This window comes from Choloepus didactylus, chromosome 9 (genome assembly GCF_015220235.1).
Source record: "Choloepus didactylus isolate mChoDid1 chromosome 9, mChoDid1.pri, whole genome shotgun sequence".
Lineage (NCBI taxonomy): Eukaryota > Metazoa > Chordata > Mammalia > Pilosa > Megalonychidae > Choloepus > Choloepus didactylus.
Genome location: NC_051315.1, coordinates 50709351 through 50728105, shown reverse-complemented (window position 1 = coordinate 50728105; position 18755 = coordinate 50709351). Strand labels below are relative to the sequence as shown.

The following is an 18755-nucleotide window of genomic DNA, read 5'->3' as shown; positions in this document are numbered from 1 at the left end:
GGTCTGACACTATGTCTGTAATTTTCATATTAGAGTTACTCCTTTAAATTAAGGCACTACAATCTTCTGCTAACATCGAAGTACTTGTTAAGTTTTTATCAGGGGAAGTAAGGGTAGGAGGGAGAAATTATCAGGGAAGACTTGCGGGGAGCCTTTCTACAGGGTTACTCCAGCAGTTAGGAGTCAAATAAGGACCCATGCTGCCTTGGAGAAGAAAAGCAAGAGGTTGGGAGAACATGGTGTGGATCTGGCATGCTTATTTTGGTTTAAGTATGGCTAGACCATCAGCTTTGAATGAGGGCGGCTCTGAAAATCAAACTACACTGGCCAGACCGGGCTATCCTCATGCTTACCCGTTCTTCCTATGCAAGAGCCAGAGTGCAGATTTTAATTTCTTTATTTACATTAAGTTTCAGAAATCAGATGTTTTTCATTCCATTTAAAATACTTGTTTTAATTATGTTTTGCATAATCCATCCTTTATTCATATCATCTTTTTTGAATAGATAATATACTTACATTGTTTAAAATTAATAAGGTACAAAGGTATACCACTTCTGTTCGTCTTCCAGCTCTCTTCCCTGGAGTCAGCCAGTGTTTCCGTTTCTTCTTTATACTTTCAGGAATATCCCATACGTGTCTCACTTGAATGACTCTTAAAGTGACCAATTGTGGTATACAGTGTCTATTTTCTCTGTAATTCAAGGCTCAAAAATAAAAAATACAAATAAAAAATAAAAATGTCACTGAATCTTAGCCTTTGAATATTAAAGCCCATTTTAGCCTCTCATTATTGTCTCTTCTTCCCAACCAAAAGCGTCTCCTTCTTTTCTTCCTCCCAAGTTGCCCATCAATTTGTTTCCTTGGCATAAATGATGGTCTTCCAACCTCCAGACTGGAAGATGGAAATATTTTTGTTGTCATGTGGTATCCCAGATTGGAAATCAAATGTTGCCTCACCATCATGTCTTTGTTCAATGCCAAAAACAGATGGCAACAAATCCGTACATGATCTCATCCTTTGATTTACACTGACCAATTGCAATTTATTATTTCTTCTCATAATTAAAAATTTTAATGTGTTTGGCATCACAAAATTTAATATATTACAATGTTTCTACAGAATGAACAAAAAGAAGTCATTAGTAAATTTCGCAGTGGAAAAATAAATCTGCTTATCGCTACCACAGTGGCAGAAGAAGGTCTGGATATCAAAGAATGCAATGTTGTCATCCGTTATGGGCTTGTCACTAATGAAATAGCCATGGTCCAGGTACATTAGACACCTCTAATATGTTCATTTTTACTTTTATATTCTTATTTTAGTGGTTTCTTTTAGTAAAACTGCAAAACAACATCTCTTTGATGGGGGGGCAGTTCTTTCATTTTGAAAATATATCTGTTTTTCTCTGCTGAAGGATCAGTCTTGAAGAACTGTGCACTGCTGCCTTTTTTTATTGCTGTTGTTGAATTCACCTGACCACCAGATACCTGGTGGTTATTTCTGTGTCCTAAGACTTTAAGAAGCATGGCACAGCCCCAGTTGTAAGGGTGGAAAGTGACCCTCCTCATTTCTAGATGTTTCTGTGAGCCCCCAACTGGACCTGGAATCTGAAGCATGATGACTCACAAATGTCTGACAGAATAGCACGCCCAGCCTTAGAACCCTGCTGTGTCTGCATTTTCCCTCCCTTATCCTTTCAATTATTCTGTATGTTTAAAATTTTTCATAATACAGTGTTGAAGAGGAGCTGGCTTATAAATGAAAAAAGAGAGAGAGAGAGAGTGAGATGTCCCAATTCTCATTCAAATTTCGCTTTATCTCTTACCCACACTATTTTAGTATGATTGTTACCTTTTGTTGGGTACTTATAGATGTGCTGATTAATTTACCTAATATTCACTAAAGTTAATGAATGGCTTTTTTTTTTTTTTATTTTAATACTTCAAATTGCATCCTTGGGATGGAGGGCAAGTCATGGGAGACTAAGATAACTACATAGCCCCCAAATTAGGAAGCAGTTGTATTTCAGCAGTTGATTTGTAAGTCAGTGGTTTATTATTCAAAATGTATTTTTTTGTGAGAATAATATTATAGCGGGTAGTTAGAGTTTTGGGCCAGCCACAAATTTATCTATTACTTAAAATATATGTGAATATCACTTTATTAAGAGGTCTATAGAAATGTATCACCTGTTGAGCATGTTTCCATGGGGAATGTGCTAAATATGCAATGTAGGATGCGAGGAACAGCCCTGGCTCCACTCAACACTCTCAGCAGCCCTGGTTCCAAGATCAGAGACCCCATTCAATGCTCCTACCAGTCAGGCAGGATGGGGCGTCCCCAGTCCAGGTCACTGGTGATGGTTCCTAAGGTTTGAGGGAGGGGGTCTGGAGGCAGAAATTGCATTTTGAGTTTCATATAGCTGGATTCCAAAGAATGGATAATAACTATAACTTTAACAAGCATGGAGAGCTCATTTGAAGGCTGGGGCACTGAGCGAAGAATATAATCCATGCTAAGAAAAGGAGAGTTTGTAGCAAGGCATAGCCCTTCATTTACTTGATTCCTTTATGTTCTCAGGCCCGTGGTCGAGCCAGAGCTGATGAGAGCACCTATGTTGTGGTTGCCAACAGAGGTTCAGGAGTTATTGAGCGTGAGACGGTTAACGATTTCCGAGAGAAAATGATGTATAAAGCTATAGACCATGTTCAAAATATGAAACCAGAGGAGTATGGTCGTAAGGTACTGTTTGTGGCTCTCTGTGAATCTAGTTTGCCTTTTTAAATGGCTGCATATGGTTGCAATTGATATCTTTGTGGCTAAGTCTTGAGACGGTGTTTGTGCTAAATCATAATTTCCAGTTTGGTGAATTGTGCCTAGTTCAGATTCACACACAAAGGTGAGGATCCGTGGTAGGCAGGAAATTGTCAGGGATCCATTCCAGCTAAATCATCCTTAATGGTTGATATATAAATTTAGGCTGCCCTTGATCCAGAGATTAGTGCAACTCACCCATTTAACCCAACCTGGAAATTTTGGTTTGATCCAACTTGGTACGTACATAATTTTTTCATTCAAGAAATACTTATGAAATGCCTACTGTGTGCCAGGCAATATTCTAAGAACAAGGAACATGGAGGCAGATAAGACAGGTAAGACCTTTGCTGCATGAAGCTTATATTCTAGTATGTATATGGTTGAGGCTAGGGGAGGGGAAACAATTAGCAGAAATTAAGAAACAAGAAATATATCGTGTAGAGGTAAATGCGGAGGAATTTAAATAGAACAATGTAAAACAAGTGCCTAGATGGGTATTTTAGATTGGGTGATTGGACAAGGCCTCCTTGAGAGAATGACATTGAGGCTGGATCTGAATGATAGGAAAGTACAAAATATGTCATCTAGCTGCATGTCAATGTACTAAAATATAGTTATTTGAGTTGTGTAAAGGAATGCAGTGAAGGGAGAATGTATTTCTACAATATTTCAGGAAATCCCCCATGCCAATGAATTAAAGACTGTGACTACTATAATAGCAAACAATCCATTTAGAAGAAAATTCACACCCTTGCATATGGGTGTGAATGTTAGTTTCTTAACATTGGAATTGGATCTACCCTAAATAGAGTTTCAGGAAAGGAATGCTTTCAAATTGGTGTGCATCGCTATAACCAACTCCAAGACTTCCTGGCCAGGTTTCTGTATACACTAATATTTTACAACCCCTGTTATAAGGCAAACCAAACATTTTGCAGTGTCAATTCAAACATTTTTGGCCAAATAATGCCACTGGAAAGTCATTGCCTCAAATTTAATGTCCTAAGTGGATGAGTCAAGTGGATATTTACAGACTGATGTTTGAAGACTAGTTGTTTTAATGTTTGGGTAAATTGTAGAACAGTCTTTGGGGTTTATGAGTCAAGCTTTTCCAGACCATCTCTAGAACAAGACACTATCCCTTTGCGGGCTCTGGAATGGACTACTTTTTTAGGTGTCTTTTGACTAAGAGACTTGCCGTCCTAAAACCACCCCAGGTGGACGAACTCAGAGGAGAGATGGCAATGCTGTGGGGTGTGTGACCCCACTATTCTGTTCAAAGCCCATATATGCATTGCTGCTAGGTTACATCATTCTTTTCTTCTGATTCAAGAATCCTTCTCAACACAATGTTTGGCCAGCCACTACAAATGGTAAGAGTTGGCCCAGGAGGTGAAATACATTTTCCATCTCCTACCAGAGGGTATACATAACTGAAATCTTCTTAAATCAAATCGGACTTTTAGGAGCAAGTTGAGGATCTTAAACATTTTCCTTGGCATTGACTGAACAACTTTCACCACATTATCACATTTTATTTAGACATAGACTGATTGTAGCTATCCCTCCTATATATTTATTATGACTTCTTTTCTCTCTTTTTTTGTCCCTCTAATCACCTCATATCTTCAGTATTTTGGAGCTATTATTTTTGCTTCTGATCTCTTAGCATCCATACTGTGATCTTGGTTTTATTTTTTCTGTCTCACTCATAGGTGTTTCTTAATTGCCCATGTGTATGTGATCCTATTCCAAATCATAGCTCACTGACCTGTAAATGTCTTGCAAGAACAACCTAACTAAACTTTTAAGGAACAGGATATGTCAATCTATTATATTGTTAGAATTTAGATAGGAAATTCCTCTTTATACTTGTCTGATTAAACTATTAATTCGCCCCCAGTTTTGCTTGCAGGATTTTGTTCTCTTTTTCTGCTAAATATGGCTGTCCAAACTCTTAGAGGCCAGAGGCAAGGAAATGGCTCATTCAGCTTTGTACATCAGCCCAGATGATTTGCTTTTACTGAAAATTTCCCCTTGGTCTTAAAGAAAGCAATGTCTTCCTCCTCAGTTTAGTATAAATCTGTCATCCACGAGAGATTCAGTTTTGAGGTAAAATATTCAAGAATCATGCTTTCCAACTCTGCAGTTGTGTAGGTGTGTGCATGGGTGTGTCCCTATTTCAAGATTTACATCTCTCTCACAATTTGCAGTATTGTTTCTTTTATGAAATGAGTTCAGCTGCTAGTCACAGAGTCTGGAATGTAGTGATTTAAGGACTTATTCTCTCACATAAAATGATCTGGATAATCTGGGTTGGTACAGTATCTCCAGGATGTCACGAGGAATCCAGGCTTCATCTCATTTTCTTTTCTGCCCTGTTAGCATTTGACTTCCATATTAGGTCAAAAGATGGCTTATAGAATTCCAACTGTCACATCCTCATTCCAGGCAGGAATTAGGAGGAAGATGGAAAGGGCAAAGTGAGCACATGCTGGCTACCTGACCTTCTTTAAGAAGCCTTAATGGAAATTCCACTCCACAACTTCCTTTTATATCTCATTGGCCATGGCAGGGAAATGTCATCATTTAACTTGCATATGTTCACCTAGAATAAAGTTGTAGTTTTGTTCTTAAGGAAGAATGGATACAGGTTTGGAAACTAGCAGTGTAAAAAGGAGAATTACTAAGATGGTGATGAAGGGTCTGGAAATTATGGTCTATAAGGAAAGATATAAAGAGCTGGAGGGCAGAGCATGGACAAAAGAAGACTGTGAGTAGTATAATAACAGTTTTAGTTCTTTAAATAGATTCCATGTGGAAAAAATTTAGATCTATTTTTGGGGGACAGAATTAAAACTGTTGGGGGGAAGGTTACAGGGAGACATTTTTCGTTGAATGTTGCTAAGGACTTCCTCATAATAGAGCTTTTTACAATCTGAATAAGCTGGGTTTTTTTGACATCTGAGGGTTCCACATTTCCAAGATTACATGAGTTTTTATACTAAATTCTTTGGGGGCCATTGCCTCATTATTTTTATTCCCAAGGCCATGAGCTAAGTGTATATTTTCATGGCAATCTAAATATCTTAAAATTCCAAAGGGCTTACTTCAATAAAGCTGTGAAAAAAGAAACTAAGCATTGAATATTCTTTTCTTGTTGCAGATTTTGGAATTACAGATGCAAAGTATAATGGAAAAGAAAATGAAAATCAAGAGAAGTATCGCAAAGCATTACAGGAGCAATCCATCACTAATAACTTTCCTTTGCAAAAACTGTAGTGTGCTGGCCTGTTCAGGGGAAGATATTCATGTCATTGAAAAGATGCATCATGTCAATATGACACCAAGATTCAAGTGAGTCCAGGAAGATCCATTTTTAGGTTTCTTTAGAAGGGGTGAAGCATGTTGTAAATATTCTTCCAAAATAGGTACATAAGAAATCCGTTAATTTTCAGAATTGTCCCTCCTCGAGCTCCCAAATTATATTCCCGTTTCAAAGGTATGACCCAAAGCCATTTTGATTCAAGGCATAACAATTTGTGTATGTTCATATTTGTTTTTAAATCTGTGAATAAGTAAAGTTGGTCTGAAATAATGAACAGATTTGAGGGAAAGAAGTCACAAAAAGGGGACATGCCCCTGAGAGGTGGGTGCAGAAACCGGGCCTCCACCCGATGTGCCCTGTGATGACGTCTGGGAAGCAGCAAGGAGGGAGAAAGCAGGTGGGGAGAAATGGCCTGCATGCGGTTGGGCTTCAGGTCCAACAACCGGCATATTGGCCCTTTGTAGCGTCTCACTGAGGATTCTTACTCCTTGCCAATTTTAGGGACCTCTACATTGTGAGAGAAAACAAAGCACTACAAGAGAAGTTTGCCGACTATCAAACAAATGGTGAAATTATCTGCAAATGTGGCCAAGTGAGTAAATGGCTGTGGGTTTCATTTGACTTTGGCCAAAAGGAATGCTTAATTAGAATGTACATTTCATTTCTCCTCTCGCTCTCTGTTTCGTTTTCCAGGCTTGGGGAACAATGATGGTGCACAAAGGCTTAGACTTGCCTTGTCTCAAAATAAAGAATTTTGTAGTGGTTTTCAAAAATAATTCACCAAAGAAGCAATACAAGAAATGGGTGGAATTGCCTATCACATTTCCGGATCTGGACTACTCAGAATACTGTCTGTTTAGTGATGAAGATTAACGCTGGATTCAAGATCCTTTTAAAATTTTATCAACTTAGTATTTAATATGATTTTGATAAATGTTTTCATTATGCCACAGAACTGAAGTGAGAATTAATAAAATCATTGCTTTACCCTGCAGCTCTTTAAAGGAAGACAATCTATTATACTTCTGATTATTCGATCATCCATCATTTTTTCACCCCTCTCTCTCTTTCTCGTTCCTCTTTTAAGTTGCCCCTCCAGCTTTACTGCTTCTGCCCTTGCTCTTCCCAGGCTCTCGCATCAGGCCTGGAGCTGCTGTCCACACCCTGACCTCGTCCACGGGGTGTGTCGGCTGCTCTGGCCTTACCTTTGGCCTGTGGCAGTGAAGGGAACTCAATTGAGGTCACATAGACCTTGGTGCAGATCCTGTCTCTGTCACTTCCAGTGGGTGCATTGGGGGCCTCTTCATCTCCCTGAACTTCGGTTTCCCTCCTCTGTCAAATGGAGATTAGCTGTAGCTTTAGCCTATAGGGCTATTAAACGAGACAAGCATGTGAACACTAAGTATAAATGCAAGTCTTCAGTAAATAGTCAGTTTTCTTGGTTTGGGGTTTGTTCGTAAGAGGCTGTGGACAGAACCGACTCATGGTGCTTTGAGGGTCTCTTCTCCTCCCTGCCCCCAAAATGCAGCCCCCTCCCCTGCTGCTCATCATGCTACCTAAATGTCCACCAGAGTCAGTCCTGTGGATTAAGGCATGGGGGCAGGTTGTGTTTACCAAATGTAGTCACATCGAAATCTCTCATCTCACGTACTCTTCTGACAATGTGACTTGGACACACTTCTCACTGAGGGGGTGGGAGGGGTCTATGCTCCTTTCCCTCAAATGTGGGTGGACCTGTGACTTTGTCGAAAGTGGTGCAGTGTCGCATAGCATCACTTCTTCAAGTAGGCCATAAGAAGCAATAAGGCTTCCACCATGTTCCTCAGAACCCTTATGCTGGTCCTGAGCAGCCACATAAGAAGGCCATGTGCCCTGAGGCTGCCAGGCTTTAGGGAAGCCCAGAAATCAGCTCACATGGAGAGATTGCATGGAAAGGTCCTGGAACCTTGTGAAGAAAATGTCCAGAGAGTCCCCAGCTGCTCCAGCCCCAACCCTATCTGATGGCAACCACATGAAAGATCTGAGCCACAGATGTCCATCTGGGCCCAGCCCAAATTCCTGAGCCACAGCAAACATAGCAGATAATGAAATACTGGATTAGGGATGTTGTGGGATGTTTTTTTACACAGCAATAGATAAGTGATAGAAGCACAAAATCTTCCTCTCAAAGGAAAGGGAATTAATGTTTGCACCTGCTGTGTGCCAGGCATAGTGTCAGGTCCTTTTACAATCGGTAATAACGATAATGATGATAAAGATAGCAGCTTCCATTTATTCAACTTTTACGAGTGCCAGGCATATGCTATGAGTTTTGCATATATATAATCTCATTGAGTCCTCACCGCAGATCTATAGAGACCTGTAGGTGCTATTAACGTACCCATTTTCCAGATGAGTAAATGGAGGTTCAAAAGATACAAATGATTTATCTCAGGTCAAAGAGACAGTAAATGCAGAGCTAGGGTTTGAACCTGGGTCCGAGTGACTTTTGAGACTGCTTCAATGATATAATCTCAGATCTGTTCCTAACTAATTAGGCAAATCAATTCATCTTTTTGTTCCAATCTCCTTATCTGTGAAGTAGTTATCACATTATCTTCTTTTGCTTTAATTCGTTTTCTATTCCTGCAGAGCAATTACCACAAATTTAGTGGCTTAAAACAATACCCATCTATTATCACACATTTTCTGAAAGTCCAGGCAGGGTCCTCTGCTCTGGGTCTCATAAGGCTGAAATTAAGGTGTCGGCGAGACCCTGTTCTCACCAGGGCCCTGGGGAAGAATCCACGTGGAGCTCAGTCAGAAGGTCGGCAGGATTCATTTCCTCACAGCCCTGTGAGGAGGATCCCTCTTTTCTTGCCGGCTGTTGTCTGGGGGAGTGCTCTGAATTCCTAGGGCCACTCTTGCCGCACAGCCCCCTCACAGGCCCTTTCACAGCATGGCAGCTTGCCTCTTCAAGGCCAACAGGAGAACCTCTCTCTGCAGTCCCCAAGATAGAGTCTTATATAACTTAACTGCAAATGCAAGAGTGACTGTCCCATTGTATTCGCAGGTCCCACCCACACTCGAGGGGAATTTAACAGCCCGTGTGTACACTGGGTGTATGTGGCGAGGGGGGATCTTGGGGGCCATCTCAGAATTTTATCTACCCTACTGCTTGCCCAGTTTTCATGATTAAACAATGTATGTATAGATATGAAATCATTTTGAAAAATATGGACCACCGTAAAACACAGGGTATTATTAAGAAGTTGCATCAAGTAGTTGAAGGCTTACTTCCTCTGCTTTCGCCATGGACATAACACTGTGCTGGGAAAGTACCTACAGAGAGGAGTGGTGGCTTTTCCAAGACCAGTTATTTGTGCCCAGGAGACCACCTTGTCAATGGAGATGCAACGCACTTTCCAGTGAGAGTTCGTGTGGGATGTAGCAGGGAGCAGATGCTGGATACTGTTAAAGAATAAGGAGAAAATCAGTGTTTCTTCCCCTTCCTCAGCCCCAGGCAGATGAGTAACTACTCTGTGGCTGGGACATTTTCAGTGTTTCCAAGTGCGATCATTTGGAGATGAACATGGGGCCATGGAGTATTTTCTTAGTAGCCAAGCAGCCTCTTTTGGCATGGAAGAGCCTTGTGACTGATTCAGAAGTCACAATGACCATCTTGAGCAACACTTATTAGGCCTCAAAGATGGCCTTCTCCACAGAAACAGTTATCACGTGTGACTAAAATAAAATGCTGGACAGAGTGAAAAAAAAAATTCTGTGGTTTTGGCAGATTAATCAATTCAACATTACAGCAGTTTTGAATATTTTCTTGATATGACCTGAGCAAAGACAAATATTAACCAATCAGAGCCCTTGGGAATGCAAGAGGACAAAAGAAGATTGTGGTTTTCTTAAAATCCATTAAAAACTCCAGCTGACTCTATTTAAAATATTACTCTATGAAAATACGACGTCTTCCAGACATTTTGAAAACTATGCAAGAAACCAAAGGTATAAAATAGCTAAATGTACTACTGTAACATATGTAGACTATTTTTGAGATGTCAACAAATATCAGGGTTTTTCATCTATGTTTTCCCATAATTTTTTAAAATAAAAAAAGTGTTATTTCTACTTTTAAGTTTTAAAATACATGTTTCAAATAGTATAAAACTTACTGTGTGATGGTACCTGAAAACTGATACTATGCTGCACATATTTCATTCAAAACCAACTGATGTAACTATACTCTTTCAATTGACAGTTTAATACTCATATATGTTAGGCTCATTTACAGAATATACTCATAACATTAGCCCTGGAGTTAGAATGCCTGTGTTTTTTTTTTTTTTTTTTTTTTTTTTTTTTTTTTTTTTTTTTTTAATCATCATTTTATTGAGATATATTCACATACCACGCAGTCATACAAAACAAATTGTACTTTCGATTGTTCACAGTACCATTACATAGTTGTACATTCATCACCTAAATCAATCCCTGACACCTTCATTAGCACACACACAAAAATAACAAGAATAATAATTAGAGTGAAAAAGAGCAATTGAAGTAAAAAAGAACACTGGGTACCTTTGTCTGTTTGTTTCCTTCCCCTACTTTTCTACACATCCATCCATAAACTAGACAAAGTGGAGTTTGGTCCTTATGGCATTCCCAATCCCCTTGTCACCCCTCATAAGCTACATTTTTATACAACTGTCTTCGAGATTCATGTGTTCTGGGTTGTAGTTTAATAGTTTCAGGTATCCACCACCAGCTACCCCAATTCTTTAGAACCTAAAAAAGGTTGTCTAAAGTGTGCGTAAGAGTGCCCACCAGAGTGATCTCTCGGCTCGTTTTGGAATCTCTCTGCCACTGAAGCTTATTTCATTTCCTTTCACATCCCCCTTTTGGTCAAGAAGATGTTCTCCATCCCACGATGCCAGGTCTACATTCCTCCCCGGGAGTCATATTCCACGTTGCCAGGGAGATTCACTCCCCTGGGTGTCTGATCCCACGTAGGTGGGAGGGCAGTGATTTCACCTTTCAAGTTGGCTTAGCCAGAGAATGCCTGTGTTTTTGAGTCTCCCCCCCACCCCCCCACCAAACTGTTGAATAGTTGGGCAACTTTGAGCAGCCTTATCTCACAGGGCCTGTTTCCTCTTTTGAAAAGTAGGGAAAATGAGAGGATTAAATGATATCCAAGGTTCTTACCACTAGAGTAGTCCATAGTCCATGCTTTGGTTTTTATGACCTGGTTTTAATGACCTGTGATAATATCAGCTGTGGGCTAAATAATTCCCGAGTACATTACACATTTGAGGTAGCTCATGTCCAATAAAGGGATGCCACAGAACCGATACACAGCTGAAGTCAAATGCCTCAAATCAGGTTCCAAAGTGGAATGTCAAAAGGCCTGCAATTGTCTGGAAATTTCATACAGAACAACAAGCATCACCAAGCTAACGGACCATCAGTAAATCTTGTGGATAAGAAATGTAAAGCGCAAAACTAAAAGTTTGAGTCCATTTCATATTGTGTGAAATTCAAAGGCACTTAATGTTTATACAAATATCTTGACAGAAAAGGATTGGAAGTGACACAAAAAAATGAGTAAGAAATGGTTTCCTAAAGGATAAATGGTGCATGTCACAAGTAATTATTGAAAGGGAAATAAGAAAGGTAAATATTTTCTTCTCTGCAATCAGAGAGTTAACGCCTTAGAGAAAAGGCAGCTTTGGGTGTTTACAATTTAGGTGAACATAAAGCCAAAGGAGATTTGGGTTTCTCATTGTTTTTGCTTTTAAGATGTAAGAAACTTGAATACAATTATTTGCTAATGGAAAAGATAAGAAAATATTAGCATTGTCCAATGTCAAAATAAATTGCTTATTTAGTATAATTGATATTTTCTACCAAATGCCCCTGATATAGTCTTTTCTGGTCACGCCAATCCTTTCTGAAATATGTGCCTTTGCAGATGCCTAGAAGCCCTTCTTTACTACCTCATCAACAAACAAAATAAAACAAAACACAAATTCTGTTATGTTCTTCAAGGACAAAAGCCAAATGTCACTTCTCAGCATCTAGCACAGTTCATGTTCTTAGAACCGGAATGGAGAGAACGTGCAGGCAAAGTCATGCTCATACACCCTGAGCACGATATAGCACTGTCTTCCAAAATCTGGTAAGCAATTACATGAGTCATAGCAATAGAGAAGAAACAAGAAAATTATTTTATTTCCTTCTAAGAGTTATGAAGCTAATTTGAAATTACTGTGAGCTTCTTCTGTCTTCCTTAGTTTGTGCTTTTCTCCTCAATTAGTGGCCTTACTGGATAGACAATCTTACATCTTTGTTTTTATGGAGAGAGCGAGGAGTGAGACAAACTTTGAGTTTGAATCCTCATTAGCTTTGTGACTTTGGGTAAGTCACTTAACCTTTCTGAGACTATAAGGAATTATAGTCCCCAACCTTGAACAACTGTCATGAGAATTTGGGATATAGCATGGCACATACTTAGAAAATGGCACTTAGTAGGAATTAATGTATAGAATATAGTAGCAGAAGTTGCTGGAGAAGCAGCAGAAGTAGTAAAAGGAGCTGCTGTACGTATAATATAGTACTTACAACAGTAAATTTTATATGTATTTTTAATAATAAGCAGGAGATTTACATGATTGGGGCCCCCACATCCAACGGTTATCCTAAAAGGTTCACCCTGAAAAGTTAGTAATAGCTGCAAATGAAACATGATTGCTATTAATATGCTATTCAGTGTAGTGGGGGAAGGATTTAATGGCCAGATCTTCTGTGGGCATACCAGATAGGCATCCATATCAATATCAATATAAATTAATATCTATTAAGTGGCTATAGAACTTAACTAAGTACTGTATATTACAATTTTAATTAGATCCTGACATTATCTTTAAGAAAAATATAATGATACTGTTGTGCTTACCTGCTCACAACTGCATAATAAAGAGACAGAGAGAAAGAGAGAGATGGAAAGAAACATATTGGGCTGTAGCAAGTCAATAGTAATTATTATTTAGCCCATGATGATGTTTGACTTTTATTTGTTTCTAAGTTGTTAAACATTTTTCTCAAGTCACAGATTATACACTTGAAATACATATGAAAGCATTGCAGTTATTTTAAAAATAACTGTTAGGTATTTTCCACACAGTGTAGTATTGATTTCCTGCTCTGCATGAAATTAATCATTCAATAAGTACCTCATTGAAGATGAAATACAAACAGTAGTGAGCCTTATTGGCTAAAGGCCAGATCCCAGGTGGGGCTATGGAAAGAGAAATAGACTATTTATAGGACGTATAATGTTTAAGCATAAAGTTATTAGAATATAGATGGGTCATTATTTAAGTTGAATGCATTTGATGACATATACTAACTTTTTACATATTTATTTCAAAATTGACATTTTGATATTTATGAATAAAAATTCAAATGACTAATTCAGTTACATAAGTAAAATAATTATAAACCAAAGGTAAGCATTTTTCAAATTAGTCTTTCAAACCCTATTCTCTGCTAGTCTCTGTGGTTTTACATATCTTATTGTGTACATAAAGGATGAATGGATTGCTGGATGGTTAGTTACATCTTTCACTTTGAGCCCTTTAACAGGGCATGGAAATGATTTCATAATTAATCCAGATGAAAGATTTGTGGAATATGAAAATGACTGAAACAACTGATTTTGTGTGATCTTTGATTTTCCTGCCTGAGATTAATATGTATTTAGTATCATCCCAAGATTTCTATTACCAAATTTACTTTTCCACTGAGCATTTGACCCTGTTTATATTTTCATGACTTGACCTTTACTTTGCACAGTTCATACTAAATACCTGATGAGTTCAAAATTACATCTTAATATCACTGTCAAGTGATTTATCCATTGTACAAATGAATCCCAAATCTTTCTTTAAAACATTGAGGTTTCTTGTGTTTAATTAGACCCAATGTTTTTTACTGTTGAAAGTTATTAATCACATGGGTGAAAAATCAGTTAAGTTTCCCTAAATTTTATAATAAGCAACTTAGTTCAGTGTTATATTTTCATCACTCATTTATTTTGAGATAAAAAAGCAAAACTCAAAAACTGCAATATACATAAAACATGTTGTAGTCCATGTAAAATGTTGTGTTTCCCACAGGAGAGGAAAAAGAAGAGAAAATTAAGGTAGAAAAGAAATAAATAGAAACAAAGGCAAATAGAGGTAAAGAGGATAACATGTCAGTCTGAAACGTGGACAAAGAAATGAGAAGGGAAGAAAAAAATTAATTTAACTGAGGAAAATGCATACTTCTAATGAATGCCCTATTATTCATTTATCCATTCATCAAATATTTTTAAGCTCCTACTATTTGTAAGGTACTATATTTTAGATATAGAAAAGAATTGTAAGATAAGGATCCTGCCCACATGGCTTTTACAGTTCAATTACAAGGTTTAGTCATGTTCATAAGAAGCTATAATATATGGAAGATGGTGATCAGTGTCATAAGAGGGGGAAGGAGAGATTACTTCTAATAGGAATGGAAGATAGAAGATTTCATTGGGTTGTAGAGTATCTAGGATATTTCTTAAAGTTCCATTTGGGGTATCTCATCTTGGGAGTAAGGAATCAAGGATGGGTGTTGTGGGGATAAGACAAAAGGGGACTAGTGACAACCCATAAAATAATTTTTCCATCATATACTGTTATGATAACCTCCCTTTGGAAAGGGAAAGTCATTTTTGCTCTGTTTAGAATCATATCTCTTGGTGTAAAGTGTTCAATAAATTAAGACTTTTTATCAATGTCTGCAAGATATAGATAAAGGAATGTTTGATTTAAAATATTACTAAACTGTTATTATAAATTATTTGTGACAGTTAATTCAACTCATCTGTAAGGGTTTGAGAAAGAAAAATACTAATGGAAGATGATACCAACTTCTGATGTACCAGTTGTGGGGAGATGTCAGGACTTCACTGAATGGAACTAGGGGTGGGAAGGAAACCATGAAACGACTGTGCCCCAATCACATCCATCCTGTGCAAAAGACACACTGAGACAAATCCTATTTTTCCAACATTTTCTTCAACAAATACTTCAACAATGGGCCCAGCAGAAGCATCTACAGCCAAGGTAGGGTCATTAACCTCACAACCATCCTAAGGAGAAGATTGCCCAGGAAAACATGCATCTTGTTCACAAGTTTCAACAAATAGTACATTTTTCTCTGTAAGCTTTATAAAATGTCCATATAATTAGTGCTCTATTTGGTTGAACTATGGTGATTAAGCTAGGGAAAAGAACTTATATAGAGTTAGTCTAGAAGATATTCTTCAACAAAGAACGAATGCAATCAGAATAAAGATGATCTTTAAATGGGCTTTTATAAAGGCGGAGGTGAACGATGGGGAGGAAATTTTGAACAGGGATTCAGGAGCTTCAAGTGTTTTGCAGGCTGAGGAGCAAGAGTCAGAAATAAAGAGAGATTCAGTATACAAGAAGGCATAATTGATGAAGCAAGGTGCCTGGGGAGATAGAAGAGGGTGAAACTAAGAAGACAGGAAAAGATTAAGCTTGAATAGAAGGATGGCTGCTGTTGCTATTCCTGAAACAGAAGGGAAGAAGTAAAGAGGAATGAAAGCTACAGCTTAGTGTAAATGCGCAGAAGTGGAAGGCTGATGGAGTTGACTCCTTTGGCATCGTGCACTACCTATTTCCTAAGAGTTGAGCTTTGGATTTGAGGATGGGCATGGGGACATAAGGAAAGTGGTAAAAAAAAATTTTTAATTCATTTTATTGAGATATATTCACGTACCATGCAGTCATACAAAACAAATCGTACATTCGATTGTTCACAGTACCATTACATAGTTGTGCATTCATCACCAGAATCAATCCCTGACACCTTCATTAAGTGGTAAAGATTTTTAAAACTGCTTTGATGAATGCAAAGTGACTAATTAGAAACTGGTCAAAATATTGACAAGCAGTATTAAGATCCACTGCATTGAAAATAATAAATGTGGAACCAATTGGTAAGATTTAATAGCAGTTAATGATTTAATAAATATTCAGATGCAAGATATTAGATTAAGTGTTCTTATAGCTATTCTTCAGTAAGTAAAAAAAAAAATTCTGAATGTCTTAAAAATCTGATGGACTCAAAAAGCTTTAAAATGTTATGGCCAGTATAACCCAAACAAAGCTGGGCTTCATTACTGCTCTCTCTACATGGGAACACATTTAGAAGAAATCCAACATCAACATTCAAATTAATTAAAAAGTAATTTAATTATTTATTTCTAGCATTCAGTAAAGGTCCAAAGGCAATTTACATTTTATACAGATTACACATTCAGAATAAATACATATTATACAAAGATTTCCAAATCCATTCAACTCTAACATAGCATGAAAGCTATGCCACTACTCCTCTCTTTTTCAAAAATCCCCAAATTATCTTCCTAAAATCATCCAACGTTAGTTTTCATCTCACTGACCCTTCTTCCCACTCTCTTTCATTTATAATGTAAACCAATATAGTTTTGTTGTATTTAGTTCTTTGCCTCTCTCTGTTCATTATCCCAAGCCTGATGGATAAATGAACCCACAGAATGTTCTTCCACTTTAGAAGCCATGGGTTGGGGAAGGAGGGTGGTCTGCAAATATTCGCATTAATATTTTTTGTGCCTGGAATATTAGCAAATAACAGTGGCGATTATCAATTTTTTACCTCTCATCTCCAAATTCAATCTTTTTGCATGCTACGTGAAAATGGATCTGGGCCTTGAAGTATTTTTGCTTTACCAGTTGGCCTGATATTTAGCTTTGCCAGTAGAGAGAGCTGGAGAGACATTTCAGGAAGAGAGGGTGATGCTTCCTGGTTCTGGTGTGCTTACCGGGCCTGCAGAGTGGGTGGCTTCTCCAGTCAGCAGCTCTCCCTAGCATCTCCTCAGGCAATTTTGTAATAAAGTGCTTCTAGCAAGACACCTCTCCAGGAACTGCTTTCCCTGGCACCCTACAAGGCATATTGCCAGCAAGTTCCAGAGGCAGATTTCCAGCAAGTTCCAGTGGCAACACAGTGAAGTCTCTGCTTTTCAGTGAGCCACGATTGCCCTCTCCAACAAGGTCTGGACCTCAGTCTCGGGGATGGAGTTGGGATTCTCTTCTTTGGGAGCTCTATCTCAGTCTGAGGAATAGTGGCTGCTTCATATATCTGGTATTCCTATATTCTTTAGAATTAGTATTACTAGCTAATCCCCTGCCACACCAATCCCCTGTTATAGTTAGTAATTATTTACATTAAAACTCTACCTCTTCATAATTTTTTTTTTAAAGAAATAGACTTTATCTGCTCAAATCACTGTGTGGTTTCTGTCTCCAGATTGGACCCAGATTGTTACAATAGTAACTAAAGAAACTATGACTAAGAATTAGTTCATGAGAGTTTATAATTTTCAAATATTCAAATATGTGTAAGCATTGTATCTCACATGGAAAATGACTCAAACATTGGCATCTGACCAATTATCTAACCAAGTAATTTAGAAACAGAACAGACTGTGTTTTAAACTACATGGCTTCATTTTCTGAATCCGAACAACCAGTTTTATAACAACAACTCTACCAAAAATGCCTATCGTACCTGAAAGACCATGTTACTGAACTTCCATAAATAGGCCAACCATTTCCACTGCTTCTGAATGTTCAAAACAGGCAGACTGTCATGGATAAAAGTGAAATAAAGCTATAGAGGATATTAAACTCTCAAAGCATGATTAATGGAAAGGCAACCAACATTTATGCTTTCTTTAGGATCCCAAAGCAAATAAGACTCTCTTTTCTCTTATAAAAATTCACTAGGCTCTGTGCACAGAAATCCCTTAAAGAATGTTGACTTGCCCACACAGCCAAGTCTTAAAAATAAGACATTTGACTTTTATAAAATCTGACAATTGTAAATGCAGTAAAAGTACATAGAATCTTATGACCTAAGGAAAAAGTGCTTAAAAAAAGCAAAAAGACTATTTTTTTAAAAAAAGAAACCACCAGAACATGTTTGTAAATGAGGATTTTTTTCCCCTTTCGGGAGGTGGCATTCTCGTTCCAGTTTGCTATACTTTCTTTCCAGATTTTTGGATCTCTTCAATTTTGAGAACTTCAGAGCATACAAAGAGCCATGCCAAAAAATTATAGACATACAGACAGATAGATAAATAGAGATGTAGCTATAGCTCATTACCTTAGATTAGAGAGAGACTTCACATTTGATAGACATAGAAAGAGCAATTTTTCACCACTTCATACACTAGGTTTGGTTATAGATGACTTTTGGCTATTTTCAAAAATGACATTAATCCAAAAGAGCAAATATTTGCCAGAATATTGAGGAAAAAATTTATATTGTATTCTCCAGGCTATTTCACAGAATGCGTTTTAAAAATGTTTTGTGCAATGATAGCAGTATTGGACTAAGTGTAGCACCTCCCAAATGTGGCCATTTGGAAGGATATAAGAAGGAATGCATAATTTCAACTATATTTCTTTAAAAATCAACCAATGACATGACTTCACATTTGATATATGAATGTAA

General features: G+C 37.8%; 1 protein-coding gene across 3 annotated transcripts in view; it reads left to right on the top strand.

Moving 5' to 3' along the window:
- Positions 1–7143, top strand: part of IFIH1 (interferon induced with helicase C domain 1) — a 48963-nt gene extending 41820 nt beyond the window's left edge. For all 3 annotated transcript variants that reach the window (XM_037849532.1, XM_037849533.1, XM_037849534.1), the window contains 5 exons: positions 1124–1273; positions 2585–2746; positions 5988–6178; positions 6651–6741; positions 6843–7143. In XM_037849532.1, coding sequence (XP_037705460.1) covers positions 1124–1273; positions 2585–2746; positions 5988–6178; positions 6651–6741; positions 6843–7022 — 774 coding nt within the window. In that variant the 3' untranslated portion in view covers positions 7023–7143. The remainder of the gene's footprint in view (positions 1–1123; positions 1274–2584; positions 2747–5987; positions 6179–6650; positions 6742–6842) is intronic.
- The last annotated feature ends 11612 nt before the right edge of the window (positions 7144–18755 follow it).